Source organism: Gymnoscopelus microlampas, assembly GCF_963454915.1.
Source record: "Gymnoscopelus microlampas genome assembly, chromosome: 4".
Taxonomy (NCBI): domain Eukaryota; kingdom Metazoa; phylum Chordata; class Actinopteri; order Myctophiformes; family Myctophidae; genus Gymnoscopelus; species Gymnoscopelus microlampas.
This window is the reverse complement of record NC_139941.1, coordinates 33,167,538-33,184,244: the sequence shown is the minus strand read 5'-3', so window position 1 is coordinate 33,184,244 and position 16,707 is coordinate 33,167,538. Positions and strand designations below refer to the sequence as shown.

General features: G+C 40.3%; 3 protein-coding genes across 7 annotated transcripts in view; 1 reads left to right on the top strand and 2 right to left on the bottom strand.

The window, feature by feature from the left end:
- Positions 1 to 7,982, bottom strand: part of pnpla7b (patatin-like phospholipase domain containing 7b) — a 43,144-nt gene extending 35,162 nt beyond the window's left edge. For all 3 annotated transcript variants that reach the window (XM_084056172.1, XM_084056173.1, XM_084056174.1), the window contains exons 1-9: positions 7,871 to 7,982; positions 6,464 to 6,507; positions 5,479 to 5,565; positions 4,977 to 5,058; positions 4,268 to 4,347; positions 3,219 to 3,319; positions 2,749 to 2,889; positions 921 to 1,080; positions 453 to 533 (exon numbers count right to left, since the gene is read on the bottom strand). In XM_084056172.1, the coding sequence (XP_083912298.1) occupies positions 453 to 533; positions 921 to 1,080; positions 2,749 to 2,889; positions 3,219 to 3,319; positions 4,268 to 4,347; positions 4,977 to 5,058; positions 5,479 to 5,565; positions 6,464 to 6,505 (774 nt within the window). In that variant the 5' untranslated portion in view covers positions 6,506 to 6,507; positions 7,871 to 7,982. The remainder of the gene's footprint in view (positions 1 to 452; positions 534 to 920; positions 1,081 to 2,748; positions 2,890 to 3,218; positions 3,320 to 4,267; positions 4,348 to 4,976; positions 5,059 to 5,478; positions 5,566 to 6,463; positions 6,508 to 7,870) is intronic.
- A 56-nt stretch (positions 7,983 to 8,038) lies between these two features.
- mrpl41 (mitochondrial ribosomal protein L41) lies at positions 8,039 to 10,107 on the top strand. 2 transcript variants are annotated; one of them, XM_084056179.1, is made up of 2 exons: positions 8,039 to 8,100; positions 8,913 to 10,107. In XM_084056179.1, exon 2 carries the CDS (start codon positions 8,926 to 8,928, stop codon positions 9,331 to 9,333), a length of 408 nt encoding a protein of 135 aa, XP_083912305.1. In that variant the 5' UTR covers positions 8,039 to 8,100; positions 8,913 to 8,925; the 3' UTR covers positions 9,334 to 10,107. The 2 variants fall into 2 exon arrangements, with proteins under 2 accessions (XP_083912305.1, XP_083912306.1); XM_084056180.1 differs by lacking the exon at positions 8,039 to 8,100 and adding an exon at positions 8,125 to 8,475.
- On the bottom strand, positions 10,043 to 16,349 carry dph7 (diphthamide biosynthesis 7). Of its 2 annotated transcripts, none has more exons than XM_084056177.1 (10): positions 16,298 to 16,349; positions 15,478 to 15,670; positions 14,897 to 15,030; positions 14,722 to 14,809; positions 13,441 to 13,535; positions 13,041 to 13,198; positions 12,353 to 12,425; positions 12,067 to 12,132; positions 11,745 to 11,917; positions 10,043 to 11,166 (listed from the first exon to the last, which is right to left on the bottom strand). In XM_084056177.1, exons 2-10 carry the CDS (start codon positions 15,616 to 15,618, stop codon positions 10,661 to 10,663), a joined length of 1,434 nt encoding a protein of 477 aa, XP_083912303.1. In that variant the 5' UTR covers positions 15,619 to 15,670; positions 16,298 to 16,349; the 3' UTR covers positions 10,043 to 10,660. The 2 variants fall into 2 exon arrangements, with proteins under 2 accessions (XP_083912303.1, XP_083912304.1); XM_084056178.1 differs by having other exon boundaries at positions 13,041 to 13,195.
- Between the last annotated feature and the right edge of the window lie 358 nt (positions 16,350 to 16,707).

Sequence of the window (16,707 nt, the reverse complement as noted above, 5' to 3'; positions counted from 1 at the left end):
GTTGATAGCTTGTAGATCTGCTATTTTCCCTATTTTTGCATGACGGTGTTGTGCGTCATAGTATAAAATAACGCTTAAGTGGTTAATTTGTTGATATATAGAATAATCCCTAAGAAAACAATCGATAGATGGAGACCTACATGAGATATCAGCTACACAATCAAATATCATACAGTAAGTGCATTTGCCCTACAGAATATACAGTACATATACATTTTTGTGCATGAACGCAAATAGACAAATTAAGCACACAAATTGAGCAGGGACAGACAGAAATGTGTAGTTTTTCAAACCAAGATATTTTGACAAAATAGTCTTAAGTAATGCAATAAACAATCGCATATCACAGAGGATGGAATAAGCCTATATCCTAGCCAATTTAGACATTGCTTTGTTCTAAATGAATAATAAAAACTATGTAAGCTGATTACTAAACATGAACATAAACATACAGTGATGCTATCCAGGATGCTCAGCAGACTGTGGACACTGTCCCCTGGCAGCACTTCCTTTACCATAACGTCTGTCCCGTCCTATGGCGAGAGAGAAAGATCATAATATGTTATGTAAGTTATAACGTATATAGAATTGAGGTGACAATTTCATTGAGCACAATATGCAAGTACTAGTAAATAAAATGACCAGGACCAATCACAAGTAGGTACTGTAAGTGTCTGTGTGTTCAATAACTGTTTTCTTCTATCTGTGCTTACTGTATTGTTACTTAAGTTATTTGTCAGCTTTGCTTTGTTTTTAATTACTTTTTAATCTGCATTAAACGACACTATACTGATATAAACCATAACCTCTTACAATCGCACAGCCACATCAGGAGGCAAGGCCATCCCAGATCAGTATAATTTCCATCACTAACTGGTTCTAAGATGCATAATGCATACATATGAGCCAGAACATCTTACACTCTCATGGATCCAGAGCTCTAGTCGACCATCTTGAACAACATAGATGCTGTCATCTAGGTCCCCGGGACGGAAGAGTGGCTCTCCCTGGTGTAACTGGATCGACACCATGTGACGACACAGCTCTAAGAAGAGGGGCTTCTCAAAATGACCCAGCACCCTGGTCATGACACACAACATAATAATAATTAAAAGTGATGAATACTGTCATGTGTCATGGCAAAACTTTTATTATGGCTGCTGAAGAAAGACACAATTTAATTTAATTGAGTGCTAGGCATACTTCCAGTTTTCTCAAATTCATTCAAAAATAAAAGATGGTCCTTTGATCCTTTATCCTTTTTAAGAAACTTTCTTTTGAACCCACATGGGCTCCCTATATTCCGTTTGATTGATTGATGTTTTTACTGACAAGAATACATATACGTGAACAAATATCTGAACATATCTGTCAAAAGGATAGAATACTAAAAAGCTCGGCCCTATTTCGACAACCTATGGCACAGGGCACAAACGCAGGGCACAAATTGCACAGGGGGTGTTTCCCCTCCAATATTGCTATTAGACACTGAATGCATTATCTGCGTGCTAGGTCAGTGCACGGCACATTAGAGGTTGTATTTAGACTTTGAATTAGTCATGGGTGTGTTTTGGACGTTACAGTAATTAAGCCAATCAAAGGGTCGGCTCCCATTACCTTTAAGAAGCAGGTGCGGCTTCATCATATTGTACTGTTAATGAAACTATGGATTTAGCAAGAAGCAAGGAGGAGACACAAACTGCTGGGGAAAATTGCATTCCATCACCTATGGGACCAGCAATAATAATTTGATATAATGAATGTCAGGAGACGCAGGGGGAAACAATTAAGCTCTCTGCTCACCGAAGCATCACATGGAAAGGAGAGGTGGACAAACGCAGTGACCATGCTGCTGCAGTCAGAATCACCATAGCCTAATGTCTCCTTATGACCATGAGACAACTGTGATATCTTGACAAATCAACTTAATGTTCACAATATCATTCTCAGTTAAGTTTAAAAAAACAACTGCATATTAAAGCATGACGCAGTGGGAACACTCTGTACACCCTGGGAGCCCCATTTGGAGATTGATGATGACCTTTAATATAGCTACAGACAGATAAAGAATCCCAGGACGCCATGGATTCAAGACATTCTTACTGTACAGTACATGACTATGATTGTTTTTTTTTAATATATAGGAAAAAAAAGTTTTTTTGTGTTAGGCTACCACATCACTTAACTTGTTAAATGTGAGTGAAACGGGATGGATTTAGATTGCAATCAGTGTGCGCTCATTGTGAACCCACCTAGGCGCATCTTAATCCCAATAATGAACGGTCTTAATTGTAAGAAAATATCTGTGCCGTCATTAAGACTAACAAATAGCTGGTCTAAGCGCAAGCACTTCTCTCTATGCGTAAGAAAGCAGTGTTTTCTCCAGACCACACCTCATTTTAAGACCACACGACCATGGGCTCTAAATAGGCGCACAATCATTTGGTATTTAAACAACATGGGCGCTGGGTGTAAAATTGACAAATGTCAATGCTATTTGCGGTTGGAAAATAGCCACGACAGTTGCACCGCGCCCAGCCAGCGCTGCTTCGCACCAGGAGGAAGATACTGTAGGGCCCCGAGAGTTAATTTCCATTGTGGTCCTTTGAGTACAAATGTGAGTGAGCGGGGACGATGCCAATTAAATGTTCTTAGCCAATCAAAACAAAGAAAAGAAGAAAATACAGAAGGCTAATGGACTTCTCCCTTATAGCAGTGGAAATGTTTTATAATCAAAAGTTATCTTACCTGACATTTTTCAGCATGTACAGCACCTCAGAGGGCAGGTGAGAGTTCTGGACATCAAACTCAGTCAGGTCAGCTTCTAGAAGGCAGGGAGGAAGCTCCTTGTGCTGAAGGGTGGTTGGCTCCTTCCGGATACGTAAAATCCTAACACACACGCGCGCACGCACACGCACACGCACACGCACACGCACACGCACACACACACACACACACACACACATAGACAGAAAGATAAAAACAAATGCAAAATACAAAAAATAAAGTGAAATAATATGACAAGACAAGACATATTGATGATGTGGAGAGATGAAAAGAAGATGATCTTTGATTATGAATTCACAAAAAAATATATATATATTTGAGGATTTACTTCCATGGCCTACTGGCAACGCACACAAGAAATTTGGCGCTGATCAGTTCATTACGCACGCACACACACACACACACACACACACACACACGTAGTGACTTACTTATGCGCTATAGACAGGACTTTAGTTCTTTTCCTGACACGTTGCCGAGAGGATGAGTTTGAGTTTTGACCGGAGATAGAGTTTGATGACAGGGTCTGAACCTGCAGCAACAAAAAGTATATTTGTTCACATTCAATGTTCATTCAACACCATTGAACAACAAAGTATTTTTTGTAGATAAAAAACATATATATACATTGAAATATTTAAAAATGATTCGTTGATACTGTATACAAAATAATGATCCAAAACAAGAAGAAGAAAAAATTGCTTCAACATTATTTGATTAATAGATAAGGTAATTGATAGAATAATCACTAAGAAAGAAATCAATAGTTGTAGTCCTAACATAGTCTATGAATTAGTCATGATTGTGTTTTCGGCATAACAGGAATTAACCCATTAAGACCTGAGGCCGATTCTAAAAATGTCTTAAACAAATATATATTCAAAGATTATATATTTTCACTATTTCACTATTTTTCAAAAATATATCTGCTATTTTTGAATAGCCAAAGAAATCTAAAATGACACAGATGCGTTTCCAGTCTTAAACGATTAAACGAATAGGTTCTATCTGGATGAAAAGAGAATTGTCTGCTGTGTAATGTTTATTCCACTGTCTGAATAAATGTTCAGCAATGTCCAGAAGAGACTTGTTTATGTAATATGTTGATAGTCCAGATAGTCCCGTTTAATGTTGGGTTGTCACTGCATCATGTGCAACAACACAAAGCAATTTCCCAAGAACGTCATACTCGCACACCAACCATATTATTGAAACGCACCTGACACTATATCATGATTGTACACATCAACATAATACACACAGATAAAAGTACAGAGAGAGAGAGAGAGAGAGAGAGAGAGAGAGAGAGAGAGAGAGAGAGAGAGAGAGAGAGAGAGAGAGAGAGAGAGAGAGAGAGAGAGAGAGACAGAGACAGAGACAGAGACAGAGAGAGAGAGAGAGAGAGATCTCTATATGGATTAAGTCCTGTTTCAAATAAATATTGAGATGAGGAATTATGTGCGGTGCGAGGAGAGGCCACCTTTCTCATGATCTTCCTCCCATAGAACATCACTTTGTCTCTCTTCCTGAAACGATATTGTGGCGCGTCAGCCTGCCCCTCTGAAATACAACAAGGACAACATGTTGTTATGGTTGACTTTGTGTCTTACCTAATACCTAATTTATACTCTGTTGTACAACGGTGTATCATTTAAGCGATACAACAGGGTGTGCCACATTATTCTTTTGAATAGCGTGACTTGCTAACCCATAACTCTCATGTCCTCCCCAGGTGTTTACCTCTGGGCTAATACAGAAAGCCTGTTTGGGCGTAGGATATATTGCAGTCTAGTTGTCCTATCCAACAACGGGATATACATTTTTCAATAGCAGAGTAGGTAGAATTATATTGTATAAACATACTCAACATTGGTCACAATAACATTTCATTCACAAATTATGGCTTGCAGCTTTAACAGCTTCGAACATGTTTGGGTTCAGTACATCAGTAGTAAGAAACAGATATAAGTAAGTGGTTCCATTCCCTGTTTTTTCTGAAGTGGTATAACACTGGTATAACACACATTCCTTTTCCTAGTGACTCTTCCCACTAGGAATGCTTATGTCAAACATTCACAACGAACACTAAACCCAGTAAATGTTATTTTGTAACAGCTGGAAGTGAGTGCACAGCTTCTCTCTTCCTCTCAATAAAAATGTAACGGCAAAGAAAAGAAAAAGATACTGACTCTTGTATCTTCTGTAGAGGAGAAAGACAATAACACCGATAAGAGAGACCATAGCCCCAGCTCCAATTAGCACAGCAGTCAACTGTGAGAAAAACAAAAACAAACAGCATTTTGATAAATACATATAGTGAAAAACCAATGAGAAAGTCAAAACAACCACTGCAATATATATATATATATATATATATATATATATATATATATATATATATATATATATATATATATATATATACACTGCTCAAAAAAATAAAGGGAACACTTTGATCCCTTAATTCTTTTGAGTTTTTTCGTTAGCAGTATGTACACAGTTCATGAAAAAACTCAAAAGAATTAAGGGATCAAAGTGTTCCCTTTATTTTTTTGAGCAGTATATATATACACATATAAATGATAATGAGAGATTCCATATGTGAAATATCGATTTGATTCATTATATTTTGGAATACTGTGTTTGCCACATTTTTTTTCTCAGTAAAAAAGAAAGAATGTAATTTGTTACCACATTAGTTTCAGTCCTTTCCTCCACAAACTGCTGCACTCTGGCTTTGAGCTGAGTACCCAGCTGAGTACCCAAAGGAAGCAAGCTCTGAAACATCAACCACAGAAACAACCATCAGGAAATTAGGTAATAGGCTAATATCTTTGAGTTAAATTAAGACTGTTAAATTAAGACTGAGGATTTTACTGTGTAGAGCGAAGGGATCCAAAGGACAGGCAGCATTTATTCATTCAATAACGTGTATTATAAATAAGTATTAACAAAACAAATTCTCATAGGCAGGGTTGTGTTGTATTGTAGTACATGTATTCAGCTACTGTACATGTATTTTTTTCTATGTAACCCCTTGGATTACATAACAATAATACTATTAATCTAATCCAAATACTTTTGGATTGATGCTAAATCAAACATTTATATGCTAACTAAATGTATGCAAAGGGTTTTCAATGCAAATAAAACACATTCCAATAGCATTGCGAGGACCCATTGACTATGTATGTAACTATGAATGAATGTAAATGTTGATTGTTCGGCAACTGTACACCCCCCACCATCTCCTACCATAATCATTGACAATCATTGGAAACCAACACCTTCCCAATGAACTATCCCCCAGTCTTTCACTTCAGCCAATGTGGAGAGGCTTCACAGAGAGACTATCTGTCTGTGGGGGGGTAAAACTGAAGCTGATATGTGATTGGGACAGCAGGTGTGTGGATTGAGAAAGGCGACCTACAGTAGACTGTCCTACTGACCCCGGGGGGGATTGATTTCATCATCAAAATGTAATCAAGCTTCCTCGACAATGTAATTATTATCTAATTACACATTTTGATGAATGTAGTCTGGGCTGATTATACTTATTTCTCATAATGATTATGTCATCCTGACTACATGTAGTCAGTTACTGTACTACCCATCCTTCCTTGCTCATAGGTTATTTATCATTTAATCCAGGGCAGATTGTTGAGATCAGACATACCGGGTATATACTGCAGCTCTCCTCATCACTGTCTTCTTCCATGCCTTTAAGAAAAAAAACACCACAGAATTCTGTAATTCAATTAAATGAATAAAACAAGATCCCTATTGCATATCATTGCAAAAACAAAACTGGTGGGAATGTAGGCTATAATGTCCAATAGCATTTGATTGATTGATTGAATACTTTATAAACAGATTGTACATTGGTACGGTTTACAAAGATTGTTAAAAGGATAACACAAAAAGCCCTGGGGGCTTGTTTCCATTGTGGTCCTGTGTATTCAATTGTTTAAGTAAATAGCAAATAGTATAAATGAACACATTCCTGTTGCGATACAACCTAAAAATAGATTATAAAGATGAGCAGAACAAAGTCTTCAGTTAGATAATAGAAGAAGTGCATGAATGTACATTGTACAACATGTTACCAGTGGTTCTCAAAGTGGGGTCCGGGGACCCCCAGGGGTCCTTGAGGGAGTTCCAGGGGGTCCCAAGCTAAATGATAGATAGTTATGAACCAAATGGACCCTTATGGATCTGTAACTCAGAGATGGAACCTTGGGTCCATTTGGTTCCGTTTGTACACTATCAAAGTTAAACTAACATTGCTTTTACAATATAAATTGGAGTCCCAGAGATAGAAATGCCAGGGTCCGTAGCATTAGGCCCTATGCATGTCTAACTGGGGATCCTTGAAATTTAAATGGTTGAGATTGAGAATCACTGCTAGAGCCATAAAAATCTTCTCTTCATAATCAGAATCAGCTTAATTGATATGGTGGCATGGCATATCTTTTCAAATGTGGGTTGGCGGGCTAATGAGTGTCAATTTGGGTTTGAGAACCATGTACGAGGGCACACAGAAGACCTCCATTTACCCTGGCTGACTGTAACCAGACACCCTGCTGCAGCAAAAGGACAACAGTCACTAGTCTTTATAAACAGGGAGGAATGCTCATTCATGAGAAACACGCCGAGGTTAAGTTACCTTATTTGGCTTTTATGAAGCTATATCAACGTGTTCAGTGTGTGTGTGTGCTACAATAGGATATCCCTATAGTCGGAGGTTCCCTTTCACTTATAGTGTGTCAAATGGACTTTCCCCTGACAGTGACAACTGCTGAGTGCAGACTATGATTCATGTGAAAACAGAAGTAGCAAAGTTAGTTAGTTTGTTACTGTCTAACTTTGAATGAACAGGTGGGGAAGATAATGTGATTTGACTGTGTAATCCACTGATTGAAATGAGACGTTATAATAATATACATATTACACTCGACGCTGAGATTAAAGCTCCGTTATGCAGATTTTGGGCAGTAACTTGTTGAAGATCAATCGGTCAAATAAACCAGTATGAGTTGACAGCAGGGTAGAGCATAAACAACAACAAATATAAATTACTTACTGGGTGATCGTCCTTGTAAAGCACTTAGTTGGAGGAGCTGGTGTTTTTGTGTCAAAGTTGATGTGTAAACATGCCTTGTTGTCCGTCAATCTGTACGTTCACTACAGTCCCCTGACTATGTCGGCCTGCGATTGGTTGACGTCAGTGCAGTTCGGCCAATCACAGGACGTCTCTTTGGAGAGTCAGGGGTTCTACTACAGCTGCTGTGCTGCTGCCCAGACGTGTTCAAGGTGAGAGAGGATTTTACACTGCAAGGCGTTATTGTTGATACAACGTTATCACTAAGTTATTTTTAAACATAATATAACTATGCCCCCACCACTCCGTTGACTAATTTAGCGTTGCGAGATCATACCGATAAAGTAAACAAACTTGCTAGTTTTGTTGTGAAACGTTAGCATCTTGCTATGCTAGGTGAAATAAATGTGGTTGTTAGACAGTCGTAGACGTTTCAGTGGTAATGCAATTCATCAAGCTAACCTTGCAACGTTCGTTGTATATATCAGTCTGGTAGATGCTTCTGTAAAGATGTTATCTGCAGTAGCAGCAGTGTTGTGACAGTCTGAGTGGTCAAACGTTACCACACAAGTCGAGAACGATGCAAGGTGGGATTGATTGATTGATTGATGTACTTTATTTAGTAAGACATGAGAACAACAGTACATGGAAGTACAAATTCACAATACAAGGTCTACTAAACTGGAAGACTCATAAAAGCACAGAGCTTGTTTCAAATGAGTTCCCCATGCACACAAATCATGATGAAGAAGGGAATGTATGCCCCCGAATGTATGCCCCGTCCGGTTATGCAATACCCGTCTGTTTGTCTGTGTCCCTTGTATCATGCTCTAAAGTCTAAATGGGGATTTCTCTATCTGTCTTGTCTGAGTCTCCTTTATGCCCATTGCCTATATATGGAGTTCTGTTGGAGGCATGGCCATATATGGAGTCCAGTGGCCAGGCCAGTCTATGATGTCAGTACTATGACGTCAGTTTCTACAGCTACTGTGCCAGCCACATAATTTTTGTTCCATGTTCACAGATCTTCAGGAGCCATGGGTGTGTTGTCCACACTTGCGAGGGGTCTGGTCCGAGGGGCCGACCGAATGGCCGAGTGGACCAGCAAGCGAGGCCCGCGGACTATGAATAGAGGTAGAACCGCGAGGATCACAGGATTGAGGACCTCCAGTCGAAAATTTGTAGCCGTACAAGAGATGATTCCTCAGTTTGTGGTGCCAAATTTGGAGGGATTCAAGCTCAAGCCCTATGTGTCATATCGCACCCCCACGGGATCAGAACCTCCACTCACTGCGGAAAGTCTGTTCAGTGAGCTTGTGGCACCTCAGATCAAGAAAGACTTCGAAGAGGGAACTTTAAACTTGGATCAGCTGACAAAGTATGGATACGAGCCCACTCAGGAAGGAAAGCTATTCAAATTATATCCCAAGAACTCTTTGCGCTAGAAATTAAAACTTTGGCAAGGCAAAGGCTATGGACTTTAAATCAAGGGCTGGATACCATCTGAAGCCACTTTTGTAGATATAAATCATCATATGATACCATCTGAAGCCACCTCTGTAGATATAAATCATTATATGATGCCCGGTTTGTTACACTGTCACAGATCACTGTACACAATTGTGGCCTTTTAGGATCATGGATTTGTTTTCAGCAACTGGCAGGTGTCCTGTCAAATTGTCTGATCAATATATGAAATCCTAAGGTCACGTAATTTCAAATTTGATGTTGCCTTGGACAAAAATGTGAAATACCGTTATGAAAAAAATGTGAAATACCTCTGCAGACGTCATGCGAAGCCATCCAGATCTCAACCACTAGGGGTCTGGCAGAACCAGGAGACCTGGTACTTGTTGAAAAATCAAAAGTTTTGATTAGAAGGCATTTGTAGAATCGGCCTCAGGTCTTAATAGGTTAAATGCAACTATCAAGGTGTCAATTCACAGACAGAACATTTGTTTTTCAAGCTGTGGCCTGTTGATTTAACAAACACTTAATGAAGTTGTGACAGTCATTTATAAGTAAACATTACGGACAATTTCACTAAACAGTATAATGATTATTGTATCAATTCAATGAGATCATCAAACTGGCACACACCATATAGATGTATTAATCAAAAGTAAAATCTAGCCTAATGACAGACAAATGTAATGTGGTTTTGATGTCCTTTATAAAATATTTAAAATAAAAACAGTAAATACCATTTAGAAAAGAAATGTTTTTTTACTTTTTGGTGACAAGGATATGGTAATATTACAAAATAAAGGTTTGTTCCACATGTAAGAAATGACAGGGGTTAGTTTCATTGAGGAAGGCGTAATGCCAGCAGCATGAACACAAGCATTCAACAAGCTCCAAATGGGAACGCATTGGGTATCCCATTCACACATGGCCAGTAAATGCTGAAAATCTGAAAAATTTCAGAATTGGTGCTGGTAGTTTTCTTTTTTGTCCTTGCAGAATCACAGATTATGAATTAACAGACTGATAGAAGTAGCTGTAATAGCAACAAGCTATAATAAAGGGAAAACTGCTTCCACAAATGCCCACTGGTCATAAAGGTGAACAGGTTATGAGCTGAACGAATACAAGGTTCCGAAAAAATAGATGTATGTTGCATCCAAACAATAGCGCTTGTGAATCGTACTGTAGACTGATGGCAAACCTTTTGTCCTAAGTGTCAACCAGCTTCAAAATCCAAGAGACTATGAATGATATGAGCCCGTTTTATTTTCAGGGCTGTACACATTATGCTTCACTTCTGTAGATTTACTGCTTCAAGTCTCTACTCTCTGATAGTGTCAACTTAGTCAGGGCTCCTGCCGGGTCACCTGCTTGGTCTTCTGACTCACTCCCCTGCTGAGCCTGGGGGGAGCCACAGGCCTTCTCAGGAGCCCAGTCCCAGCGCCATACATGCAGCATATGGTCATAGAAAGAACAACTGGCAAGCAAACAGGACAAGATGGGTCCATCCGCTGCGGTATTAAGGGGTGAAACGGCAGCGGAGCTGGAAGTGGTGGATGGGGTCGGCACTACGGTGTCTGGGATGTAGCGACCCTCGTCGTCTTCCAGTGATGTGTCGAAGCTGGCAGTGGGGGATTCATATTGGATCCTCAAGTGTCCTCTGCCACTGGTCTCCACGGGGCTTTTCCTTGTCTCCGGGGAGCAGAGAGGAGCAGGCTCTTCCAGGGTGACCTGGGACCAGTCGGCTCCATACGCCAGGGAGTTGTGCAGAATGTAGGAGGCAAGGCTGGGACACGCTCCTCCACTGCCCTCTAGAGGAATATAAGTAGTGATGCATCAGCAGTGTTATATTACAGTAGTACGGCTCTGGCTCTTGTGTGCACCCCAGACAGCGTTTAAATTGCTTGATTCAATATTTAGATATTTGATATATACATTTGACCTAAAAAAATAATATGGGAGTTGAATGGGCTTATATAGGAGGGGAAGCGTATCTGAACAAAATGATAGTCACAGAGAATCTTTTTTTATTTGATTTATCCTGCGACGGCTAGACAGCATGTATGCACTTTTAATCAATGTATACTTATTTGCTTTCTTACCTGGGAGCTACTTGGTACAGTACATCTAAGGTCCTGTATTGTTGACTGCCAAGCAGATCTACAAAAGTAATAGTGTCAACTGCCTTACGCAATAACACCTAAACACAATAACTCTGCATTGTGCCTAACAACACCCCTTAGCTCTTCTACACTCAATGTAAACCACAGCCTCTTGGGGCCTATTAAATTAATATAACAGAACTCCACCATTACAAGATAGGCCTCAAACTGCTAGCATGCCTGAAAGGCGTTCTGACAGGCTTATGAAAGACACATTCACACTGCACCTAGTGCCTGCTGGCAGTCGAGGATGTGAAAGTCGTTGTGCATGCAGGCAGCCAACAGCAGGTGTTCATGGGTGGGGTGCCACTTTAGTCTCCACACGCCGCCCCCGAGGGGGTTCTCACTGAGGGGCTGCCTCATGTTCCTGCCATCCCACAGCAGCACCTGCTCGTCATAGCTGGAGGAAAAAACAAGTATCTAAAATGTTCACACACAGTATTCCCCAAAGTATCTCTGAAGAAGAGCAGTAGGGTGCCTTTATCGTACAGTCACATTTGTGTTATGTTCTACTTAAGAAGGATGACAGTAAAACACAGTTATCATTACCTTCCTGTAGCTAGGATGTGCTCCCGGTGTGGATTGCTGTGTATACTACACACACCCATTGTGTGCCTTCAAGACAAAAAGAATGTGAGATTAATTTCCGGCTTTGGTTTTCATAAATTATACTACTTTGCCAAGCTCTACGGTGCCAAACAGCCAATGCATTCTTATTATTATTATTTATATACAGTATACATGGTTATGGTGTGTAGTTTCTTGAGGTAAACACGGTAATATTCTTAGTACATGGTATTGTTAACAGCTAATAAACCTGATTCTGGATTCTCACCTCTTGCTGGTGAAAGTGGGGGTGGAAGGACCCATCCGTAGATCCCAGCCCTTAAATTTACAGTCATCCCCACCTGGTGTATTCCATAGACAACACGGCAACAATACATTTAATTCATATAGTTTCAATGAACATGACCATGGATAGAGCCATTTCACTTTCCCAAAAGGAAACAACAGGACTGATTTTGAGACTGGTTTCGTCTTGCAATGAGAATGAATGGAGAACAAATCTGATTATTTGCTCCCCACTCACAATTATAATGGAATGTCAAGATGTACTGGACCATTTGGCACTTTTTTGGTACTAGCAAACCAGAATCTTCCTATTCGACATGGTACCAGTTCCGCAAGGTTCTCGCTGTTGATTTTTGGTACCTGTTCGATATGTGGGACTTATATCAAACAGGACCCTGGGGGCGCAGGACTAACAGCACTATTTATCGCTGATTGATTACACACTTACGTCACTAAAGTGACTAATGGTGAAAGGGAACTCGTATGGAAGTAGTATAGCAGTAGAATAAGTAATGGTAACTGTAATAACTTAATTATTGTAATATTTTAATTCTCAGGAAGTCACCTTGAGTTTAAAAACCTTTCCTTCCAAGGCAGACCTGGATGATGAATGGCAGAATTCATGACAATAGTAATGGATATGGCAATAACGGTAATAACAGGAATATTACCAGAGTAAATCAGCTGAGTGTCCCAGTAGGAAAATGCAGAGATCCAGGCCTCAAAGTCATGGGCCTTCCACTGTGACACAGCTGTCAAACTGGTTTCACCCAGGGAGAGTACATTCACACAGCCTGCAGAGTCACTGCACACCACCCGCAAATCACTGCTGTGGACACAAGAAAGCCCTCCCGTTCATTTTGGTTTGTGTCAGTGATCACTGATCCACCACTACAGATTTCACTTCTCATTAAACACTTTTTCTAAAATAATTTTGTGATTTGGGAACTGCCTTTGATGAAAGGCTAGTGACAAACAAAGTAGGAATAGTATTGCAAGCAGTAGTAATGTTACTAGTTATAACAGCTGGCATACTATTATTAGTAAAAGTGGTATATGTCTGTAGCATACCTGTCCCCCCTGCCAGTGGACCAGTCTAGTGAGAGTGCCAGCCTGTCAGCTCCCACTTCCAGACTGCTCAGAGCCTTTAGACCCCAGTGGCTTTCCTACTGGACAGATACTCCATTAGAGCAGGACCCACACTACTATTTTCCAGCACTTCAATCACAAATTCGAGCATATTCCTTATCTTAAAGCTGCAATCCAGAAAGTATTTTAATGAATACAATTGTATTTTAACCAATCTGTATGGTAGATCAGGGGTCTTCAACAGGGGGTCCTCAGAGTCACTACAGGGGGGCCGCCAAATCTTTGTGTGATATGACCTTTTTTTTTACCTTAACCACTTGAACCCTAGCATCCTTTTTCTGAGGAGAAATTTTATACAATATAGAGGGGGTCCCTGCTTCATCTCTCTCTAGGCTAGGGGGTCCTTGGCCTGAAAAGGTTGAAGACCCCTGTGGTAGATAGAGTATGCTAATAGAATATAACTAGTTCATATGCAGTGGTGGAAGTGATCTCCCTAGCCTTTCATCAAGAACTTTAGACCCTGGGGTCGGGTAGTTCACCAACTGGTTGAGAAGTAGTACTGCCTTGTGCAATATTAGCCCTGACCAAGCGGGGATTCGCTCTGCTGTAGAATTTTGGTCTCCTACGGGAGGAATACAAGAATGCTCGCCCCGGGTCTAATCCGTCGACATCGGAACGGTCGCCACCAGGTATTCCTAAACGTAACCTCAGTAAAACTAAACTTATTCCTAACCTTAACCTCAGTAAAACTATGCCTAACCCAAAACATAATTCTAACCTTAAAGGAGGAGTTCACCCAAAAAATGACTTATTTTCTATCAATTGCACACCCTATGAAGCCTTGAATCTATGGATTCTTTTTTGTTTGTGTCGCATTCCTAAGCTAATAATTTGATTCCCGTCTCCTACCGGCTAATGTATCCGGTAGGAGACACAAAGTACATTATTTGTGTCTCCTACCGGAAATACACACGGTCATCAAATTATTGTCTTAGGAATGCCACAAAAACAAAAATAAATCCATGAAATCAAGGCTTCATGGGGTGTGTAATTGATAGAAAATAAGTCATTTTTTGGGTGAACTCCTCCTTTAACCTCAATAAAATGAATACAAGAGTAATCGCTGGGGGCGGGCGGACCACACATTTTTTTTAAATCCCAGGTAGGTCATGAAACGCACAGACTGTGGCTTTAAGACATAATGCATTTAAGTACAAGCTTTTTCAATTATAGACGTAGATCTTCTGAAGCCAAGTCTCTCACCTGACTCTCTGTGAGTGTGTACAGCTGGATGTCCCCAACTGCACTGGCCATTCCCAACAACGGCTTCTCTGATACTGGTACATGACACCTGAAACAGGCACAATATTAAACAAATGCATAAGCATAATAAATGCAGATAGCAAGCTGAAATGGTAACTGCCGGCATCAGTCTTACCATTTCAGATCTAAAATAGCCGGAGTGTCCACACGCTGCAGTTCAGTGAGGGGCGGGGTCAGGGAGCCCTCTTGGCGAAATTCAAACAGGTATAAACGACCAATCCGGTTGGGCGTGGCAGACTCATCCGCTGCCTATGATTGTGCAAGGGACAGGTGTCAGTGTGCAGTCGATCAAAAAACAAACCCAAAATAAACAGTCATTCAATCACTTAAACCCTATGTATTGAGATGCCCGGGGTCCCCCGGCCCTCTAGGTCCACTCCTCTCAGTATTGTTAGGGTTCAAGTGGCATGATGTAGTGAAAAAACTAGGCCAACAAGAACTGGAACAACAAACATATAAACCTTAAATAGTGTCTATGTTACAAGTGAACAGGCTATTGATAACCATGACACACCTATATGAGATGATGTAGTACCTGCATGTTCTAGATTATGAATATCTATCCATTGTAATACAACTTAACAGAGAGCTATTGTGTTAATCTGATATGATGGACCTTGATTTCATCATGATCAAGGCCAAACCTCATCCCAGTGTGAGACCAGTTGATAACCACTGGCTGATGTGCGCTCTCACCCCATCTGGACTCTTCTGGAGCTGATATGTTCCACATGTCAGGATGTTGTGCCATTGTGGAATAGGGCACCATTCCACAGTATCAGCACTCAGCTCTGTGTCAAACACCTGCAGGCTGCGAGTCCTTGACTTCCAAGACATCGCCACCTGTTCAGCATACCGTTGTTATAGCTGCTGTGACAAGATCTGGAATCTAAAATAGTAAAAGTACAAAAGCATTGGTATAAAAATGTACTTAAAAGTACCAAAAGCAGAGAGTACTCATGTGCAGAATGTCCCATTTAACAAGTTCAAAATGTATACAAATCTTTTAGAAAATAGCAGATCTACAAGCTCATGCATTGTGAGCTTGTAGATCGGCTATTTTCAAATAGCCAAAATATATATAGACCTTAAGTGGTTAAAGTATGTTTAGTAATCTAAATCTAAAAAGTTCAGAGAGGGTAGAGTGGTGTAGAATTAAAAGTATTGAAACTTGGGAAAAACTCCTCAAAATTGTACTTAAGTACAGTACTTGAGTAAATGTACTCAGCTACTTTCCACCACTGCTAAAAGAGATATGCAGCGCTATATACAGCCCATAGCATTGACAAACAGTATCAGATTACACAGCATGTATATATTATGTACACAGCAGAGCAAGCTAACTGTGTTAGCTAATCTGTTTGGTAGCTATCTATAATCTCACACATAAGACAAGCTGTCAACATGTAGACACCGCCTTTTAGCCAGTTAGTGTGCACGGTGAGGACACGCCATGTTTATTATGAGATTCAAATCAAACGATAGATGTTTGACTTCAAACTGTACAACAACTCACACGTGACGCAGCCTCCAGGCATCAGATCCTATAATAATATACACTGACTTCCGCAAACTCAACACTGACGTGACTGCTGTGCTGCGTACGTCAGGGGCGCGTTCAAGAAGAATAAGCGTTCTGAAAACGTTCCAAACGACAGGAATTGTAGTGTAGTGGAAAAATAGAAAGCTAGATAACATGTTGGGTATTATACACGGTGGATGTTATTAATATATTAGAATTATGAAGATTCTATTTTCCAAGTGAATAAAACAACAAGCGTTTCGCGAAGCCACTTTGTTATTTTTTTTATTTCTTGGGGCGTCCCTGTTTTGATTGGATTCTTTGAGCCACACGTTCGGGTTTTTGGCCAATAAGCACCTTTCTTTGACCCGGCGCTGGGACAACTGACTCTTCTCCGGGTCAAA

Coding starts and splice junctions, on each gene's coding strand:
- mrpl41 (XM_084056179.1), top strand. CDS start 8,926: ATGGGTGTGTTGTCCACACTTGCGAGGGGTCTGGTCCGAGGGGCCGAC.
- dph7 (XM_084056177.1), bottom strand. CDS start 15,618: ATGTCTTGGAAGTCAAGGACTCGCAGCCTGCAGGTGTTTGACACAGAG. Junction 15,031..15,477: donor TCCAGAAGAGTCCAGATGGG/GTGAGAGCGCAC, acceptor GCACAATCATAG/GCAGCGGATGAGTCTGCCAC. Junction 12,133..12,352: donor CCCACTTTCACCAGCAAGAG/GTGAGAATCCAG, acceptor TTTGTCTTGAAG/GCACACAATGGGTGTGTGTA.